The 7987-nt window shown below is 35.6% G+C and overlaps 1 protein-coding gene across 1 annotated transcript in view; it reads right to left on the bottom strand.

The window, feature by feature from the left end:
* Positions 1-385: 385 nt before the first annotated feature.
* Positions 386-7987, bottom strand: part of PAWR (pro-apoptotic WT1 regulator) — a 101223-nt gene continuing 93621 nt past the window's right edge. The window contains exons 5-6 of the mRNA XM_041738255.1: positions 6138-6242; positions 386-2991 (exon numbers count right to left, since the gene is read on the bottom strand). Coding sequence (XP_041594189.1) covers positions 2905-2991; positions 6138-6242 — 192 coding nt within the window. The 3' untranslated portion in view covers positions 386-2904. The remainder of the gene's footprint in view (positions 2992-6137; positions 6243-7987) is intronic.

The following is a 7987-nucleotide window of genomic DNA, read 5'->3' as shown; positions in this document are numbered from 1 at the left end:
CCAAAAAACATAAATCCACATATAACTGAGGTAGGTTTTTCACCTTAGGAAAACATTGCTTTAACCGCAATTAAAAAGTTACTTTAAAAAAAAAATACATTGCTTCATATGTCTGCCCCTGATATTTAATTTTCTGTTTTAAACTACTTGAGCCAATGTGACAGTGCTAATCTCTACATTTAGTAAATTCCCTAAGAAATATATAAACACTACCCTCTTCCTCTCTAAAGGTAACTGTGGTGCAATAAAATGATTAACAATCCTAGAAAAATGAAATGGAGGTTACTTTGCTCAAGTTAATGTATGTCAGAAATCAGGGGACGACAAGTCATGTTCATTTTAAAGTTAGTGAACTGTTTTGAAAATAATATCATAAACACATTAAAACTTTGAATATGCTTTATTATACCATAAATTCCCAGGAAATATAAGAAATAAAATTTCTGAATGGAACTAATAATTTCACAAATACTAGCACTTTATTGACAACAGCCAAATTTTCTAAGGTAGTGCACATGTATTTAAGTTACCTTCTTAAAATCTCAATGCTTTTTATACATTTCAAAGGAAAATTATAGGAGATTCTAAATTTTTCAAAATTCAGTGTAAAAATCTACATGTGATATATATATACATCTTAAGGGCAGGAGGAAGGACTGCTTGTAAATTGCTTTGCCTGAGCTGTCAGGCTCCTGATTTGCACTAGGTACCATTATGTTTAAGATCATTGCTGGACATTTTCCTAATAAACTGAAGAAAAGGATAAGTTTAAAAAACTGCTCAGTCTTTAAAGGCATTAAAAACTGGTATAATTCTGAAAGGGAAATGAAATATCCCTTACATACAGACTAAATAGAAATTTCAAATACTTTACTGAAAAACCAGCACACGAACATATTTTAAGGCTGGACACGGACAGCATTTTACAACATCCAAAGCTTGCACGCAAAACTAGGTAGTACCAATGTTTCCGCCACATGCCTAAGGGTAAGTGAAGGGGGACGAGTGCCCCAGGGCCAGCGCAGCGCCGGCGCCTGGCACGCCACTCGGACATGTGGACAGCAGATCACTCTTCCAGGATGCTCACTCTTCCAGGACGCTGGGTAAACACTCTCCGAAAAGGATGCCCTTATGTAGTAATTCTGCACCTACATCCAGTTTGGTAATCGAACATTGAACTTTTTGGTAAATGTATTTAAAACCTATGAAAACTTCCCCAGAGACCAGATAAATTATTAAATAAACTATAAGGGGGACAAAATGCTGGTAGCTAACGTATGTTCATTCTAGGGTCTCCAGTGGAAGAGAGAGGAGGAAAGAGGTGACAACAGCTATTTCCAAACCTAGGTTATGATCAGAATCATCAGATGGTGAAATTTAAAAATTTTGTCCAGGGTCTCACCCTAAATCTCTCTAGAAATTACAGCCAGGGAATTCTCTGTAAGCAACCCAAGTGATTCAGCCAAGGTTGAAAGTGAGAAGCCAATCTAGGTAATCACAAAGAATTTTAGGATTCAATGTGTGACATTTATCATTTACTCTACATTTGTCCAAATGTCTCACTTCCCTATTTTTCTAATAGTAAATAACGAAGGGACTCGGCAAGTGAAGAAAGAGTCAATAGGTTACCAAAATGGATTTTACTATGTTTAACTGGACAAGACAGTATGAGCATATTGCTCAGGATTCAACTACCAGACATTTTTTTAATGTTAATAAATCTTAAAAGAGGGGGTTTCCTTATTCAACATGAAAATTCAATATAAAACGACTCTAAACACTAAGTGATATTTAATAGAAAATTTGTACAATTCTTCAAAATTTTTAAAAATTGTTTTACAAAAAAAATCCAATGTTAGGAAAAAATAATCCCTTAAATTTGAGGTAGGGGAATAATTCTCTCATATGAGAACAACTATCACAGTGTTACTCTCCAGGTTAGAAATAAGGAAAATATTTCAATACTCTTTCTGTTTATGTACTAACTTTGTAAATGTAAGTATAAATGTTTTAAGTGTGGATAAATATTTTGGTTTTGTTTTTAATGCAAATAATAATTAAAAATATGGATTTTTTTTCTTTTACACTGAAATTGTACACACTCCACAAGTGACGAGTGAACAACTTTTTAAACATCTATTTTCACTTATAAACCTTGGAATAATAAAAATGGTAGTACCTACATAAGAAACTTTACAATGAAATTACAATTGTATGTTTTTCAAAAGCTAAAGTGATTTTAGATTTTTTCAACATTCAGATACAAAAATTATATATTTTAATTCATTGTAGCACAATTCAAGTATTCTCTAAAATTTTATATTTAGCCAACTAGTACATGATATTAAATGACTTTTCATAATAGCTTCTCTTTTTGAAGATGACTGTTACACAAAATGGTGTGACACTCTAGGACTCTAAATGGCTTAAAATAAGTTGAAAGAACAAATGACAATAGACAAAGCCTTTATGAGTAGTACATCAACAACACATATAAGTTTGCACACATCAGTAATAAGGCAATTGTGGGTAACTCCCCAAAAGTACTGGAATTCATGTAAACAAAGACTATGTATATTCCTTTAGGGAGAAAACACACTACCATAGATAAAATATATTCAAACGGTTGTGACTTTAAACCATATATTATTTGAATACCACACGGAACCAACAGGCATAACCTATCAATTTAATAACTGAGAGATGTTACTTATTTGTGAAATAGAAGGTTGATACTTTTTTGAAATAATGAAAAAGAAGTATTTTGAAAATAGACATCCACTGTTTTCTAGAAATAAATATACATACTTAGTGTATTGCAGCATAGGAGTATTGTCCTAGCATTAACCATAACATTCAATCAGTAGTTTTAAAATATTTTTTCCACATGGGGACTTCAATCTTCTACCTTGTTAGCTGACCAACAACTTTCAAAAGAGTTTTATTTTCCTGCTTTAGTTGTTCATTTTCATCTTCTATGTCATCTAGGTCCTTAAGGAAACAAAAAATAAAATATTATACGAGTTTTTTAAATACTTAAAAATATTCTGAAGATAAAAACACTTTAAAACACATACATGTGGGCAGCCCGGGTGGCTCAGTGGTTTAGCACCGCCTTCAGCCCAGGGTGTGATCCAGGGGACCAGGGATAGAGTCCCACGTCAGGCTCCCTCCATGGAGCCTGCTTCTCCCTCTGCCTGTGTCTCTGCCCCTCTCTCTCTGTGTCTCTCATGAATAAATAAATTAAATCCTAAAAAAAAATTTAAAATACATACATGTGCAGCAATGTCCACAATAGGCAAACTGTGGAAGGAGCTGCAGTGTCCATCGACAGATGACTGGATAAAGAAGCTGTGGTCCACGTATACAATGGAATATTCCTCAGCCATTAGAAACGACAAATACCCACCATTTGCTTCGATGTGAAAGGACTTGGAGGGTATTATGCTGAGTGAAATAAGTCAATTGGAGAAGGACAAACATTATATGGTCTCATTCATTTGGGGAATATAAAAATTAGTGAAAGGGAATAAAGGGAAAGGAGAAAAAATGAGTGAAAATATCAATGAGGGTGACAAAACATGAGAGACTCACAATTCTGGGAAATGAACAAGGGGTGGTGGAAAGGGAGGTGGGCGGGAGGTTGGGGTGACTGGGTGATGGGCACTGAGGGGAGCACTTGGCGGGATGAGCACTGGGTGTTATGTTAAATGTTGGCAAATTCAACTCCAATAAAAAAGAAATTTAAATAAATAAATAAATAAATAAAAATAAAAAAATAAATAAAATAATGGATAAAAATAAAATAAAATACATACATGCAAAGATAATTCATACAAGCATTTAATTTGGAAAAAACAAGTGCCAATTCTGAAAACAACTTTAGATGGAATACACCCCACCTGAAGGGAGCACCCACTTCAAGTCCTTCTCATTAGTATCACAATAAGATAGATCATCTCGTGTCAGATTTTTCAGTTTAAGAGAAGCCAAAAATCAGAATTCTTTAATTTGTATGTCTTCCAATTTTTAATCATTATAAATACCTAATTTTTTAGCTAAAAACAGATCTCCACTTCCCCCAAATTGAGGGCTAAAGAAAATACATATGTGGGTAATATAAGGCTCAGGGCCTTGGATTACAGTCTGTCAAATGGGGCATCAAAAAGATCAAGGTGTAAGGGTGTTTTTTTTTTTTTAAGATTTTATTTATTTATTCATGAGAGACACACACAGAGAGAGGCAGAGACACAGGCAGAGGGAGAAGCAGGCTCCATACAGGGAGCCCAATGTGGGACTCGATCCTGGGACCCTGGGGTCATGCCCTGGGCTGAAGGCAGCCGCTGAACCGCTGAGCCGCCCAGGGGTCCCCAGGGCGTAAGTTCTGAATGCACTCCTCTCACTCTGTAGGATCTTGAACAAGGGTGCACGTTGTGAGGTGAAAATCTGAAGCATAGAGTTGATCTGGTTCAATTTGTGTTAAGCTTTTCTCTAACATCGTGTTTGAGGAGCTTAAAGAAAAATGAAAGCCACTAAACTAAGTAATTATCCTCCAGCTTTAAAGTCATATGATTCCAGGTGTATGTTCCCTATATCAATCCTAGTGCCAAATATATAACCATCTGGTAAATATGAAGATAATCCACTCTAAGTTTCATTTAGAAGAAACTATTTCAAGGCAGTATGTTTACTGATAGTTGTGAAAGCACACATTTTAAAATTTATCCTTGTATTTCAAAATACTAAAACTTGGAGTAATCAATTTAAATTATAAGTATTCTGCTGGATAACAGCATTCTAATAAATTTAGCATACTACCTTTGGACAATAGGTAAACGTTTTAAAAACAGAACAAATTTACTCAAAACAGAATCAAAAACAGCAAATGCAGCAAATGCAAAACAGAATCTGCATTTACTCACAAACTAAATGAATGATGTTGGGGAACTTACCTGTTGAAAGCAACAACAATAAATATACAAGATTTCAAGAATTACTACAACTGAGACCCAAGATTTATTTTTTTTTGAGACCTAAGATTTAGAATTAAATAATAAATTATATTCTTGTATCATCACTAAGTTATAAGCTATAAGAGCAGGTGTTTTATCTTTTTAATGCACACAGTGCCTAAGACAGTACTAATATATCACAGACATCAAAACTATTTTCAGATTTTATTAAATCATATTCCAAAACCAACAGAGGCAGATTTCCCGTGTTCTAACCAAGATGAAAGACTGTCTACAATCATGGAAGATCTTAGACTTGGGGCTATGGAATACCTAATGTCAAATACTGGCTCAGATAGTTACTATGTGATTACTAACTATGATTTTGAGCAAGTTAAACTCTAGGTTTCGCAGTCTTCATCTATTAACTGTAGTTAATGCTCCAGAGCTTTATTAGAATGGATCTGCACGTAGGAAGCCTCTATTTTCTCTTCTTTCACTGTTAGAGTTAAAATTGGCTTAGGAATCTGTTCCCCTTTTCCCTGAAGCAAAAGTATTTCCATCTTATTTAGAGCCTTTTAATATGCAGAACTATGGAATCTCTTCTCAACACTATCACCTAAATATGGCTTAGCACTAATACCTGCTTCTTAAGCAAAAAATAAATTCTAGGGCTGAATGCAAGAAAAAGAGTTACAAAATAGTATAATAGAGACCTGGGGGGGGGGTAAGCTAAACCTAAAGTGGGAGGTGTCTAAGTATAACTGGAGAGGGAAAAACTGGTGAAAATACACACAAAGACATCTGGAGTTTCTTATGGCAAGAAAGTAGCAAGTTTAGTTGTTCACTGAGGCAACACTGTGCCAATATCCTTTTATGTGTGGTGGTGACCAAGCTGCCTCTCACCTCCAGACTCTTAGCAAAGCACTGAACAAATCCATTCATCAGTCCATCCCCAAAAGAATAGTATTAACTGAATACAACTGATAATTGGCCAGAGGAAATCAGTTTATAGAATGAAATGATGATTCTTACTATCACAAATTACCATCTCATTAAAAAAATGAAATTAAATAATCTCTTCATATACATATATTTTCATGTATACATATACATATTTCTTTCAGTTGCCAGGAAAAAAAAAGAAGAAAAAAAACTATGAAACTGGAATGTGTGAATACTCACTCTATTTAACAAATCAATTTCTTCTTTGAGTTTTCCGATCATTTCCTCTTTATCTTGCATTAGTCTCACAAGTCGTAAGTTTTCTTGCCTTTCTCTTACTACTTCCTGGTAGATATAATTACAAAGTATTAATTGGGAAGTAACTAGCTGTTTTTAACCTTAAATGACATGCGTCTGTCAAGTCTGGCGGAGTGCCTTAGACATAGGAAGATTTCCAATGCATTTCTTAAGTAACCTGTGAGGGAAGGAAAAACCTATCCTAAGAAAGACCCAAAGAATGAGAGGAATACAGGAGTTGTAAAATGTATTTTTTTTTTTTGTCTCAAAGATTTATTTATTTGAGAGAGAGAGAGAGTCCGCAAGTCCAAGTGCGTGTGAGCATGGGCACAGGAGCAGAGTTGGACAGGCTCCAAGCAAACTCCTTGCTGAGCATGGAGCCCCAGGCCGCCTTGATCCCACAATCCATGAGATCATGACCTGAAACCAAGAGTCGGATGCTTAACCAACTGAGCCATCCAGGTGCTCCATATTTCTGAATATGTTTACACAATTCTTTAACACTATTACCCGGGGCACCTAAGTGGCTCGGTCAGTTAAGTGTCTGCCTTGATATGACCCCAGGGTCCTGGGATCAAGCCCTGGGTCGAGCTCCCTTATTCAGTGGGGAGTCTGCTTTTCCCTCTCCCCCCACCTCAACTTGTTCTCTCTATTTCAAATAAATAAGTTCTTAAAAACAAAACAATACAAATACTAATACCCAATGACTTACCCTCTTTTAACTTTTCACCACCATTAGTAATGAATAGCTTACTTTTTTAATGGATAATTTCCTGTTTGAGGAAATTCAAATTTTTTATTCAAAATACAAGGTCTGGGCCGCCTGGGTGGCTCAGTCAGTTAAATGTCCGTCTTGGGATCAGATCATGATCCCTGGGTCCCGGGATCAAGTCCCACATCGGGCTCCCTGCTCAGTGGGGAGTCTGCTTCTCCCTCTACCTGCTGCTCTCCCTGCTTGGGCTCTCTCTCTGACAGATAAATACAATCTTTTTAAAAATCTTAATTCAAAATACAAAGTTGAAGGGGCACCTGGGTGGCCCAGTCCACTAAGCCTCCGACTCAGGCAGTGATCTCAGAGTAGTTAGATAGAGCCCCTTGTCAGCTCCACCTCAGCAGGAGTCCGTTTAGGATTCTCTCATTCTCCCTGCCCCCACAATAAATAAATAAATAAATCTTTTTAAAAAATACAAAGTTTAAGAAAAGGTGATGGCTGTACGGAAACCTCTAAACAGAAAAATAATGGTCCTTGAGGTTGCCTGTGGCTCTGCTAGTTAATAGATAAAATAAAGGAACTGAAATAGATTACTGGTTTTTAAACTTTTTTTCTTTAAATAACACAACACTTTTTCCAAAGAAATCTTATTTAGAATCCAGGGCCTTGGGCTGGGTGGACTATTTTGGGGGCGAAAGAAAAGCAAAACTGAAACATTTTGCACAGAATTTAATCTCTTTCCTATTAACCCTCAGAAAAGGTGGCCAGTCACCCTCATTCATCAGCTGTTGCCAAACTACTAGGAAGTGGATCCAAACTTGTGGGGAGCTGTAAAAGTCTTTCTGAAGAAACACTTGAAACCTATTAGACTATGTATTCCTTAAAGTTTTTAATTTAAACTCACAGAAACTGGTATCAAAAATTGAGATGTGAACTAGAAACATTCATAATGCCATACAATTTTTTTAAATTAAATTTCTATGTAAAACAATCTTTATATCACAGGGAATAATTTCAATTCATCAAAACAAAACATATTTTCAACAATCAGAAAGTAATCAGCACCATTAGCAACTTCACA

The sequence above is a fragment of the Vulpes lagopus genome, chromosome 23 (assembly GCF_018345385.1).
Source record: "Vulpes lagopus strain Blue_001 chromosome 23, ASM1834538v1, whole genome shotgun sequence".
NCBI lineage: Eukaryota > Metazoa > Chordata > Mammalia > Carnivora > Canidae > Vulpes > Vulpes lagopus.
This window is presented reverse-complemented; position numbering and strand designations above follow the sequence as displayed.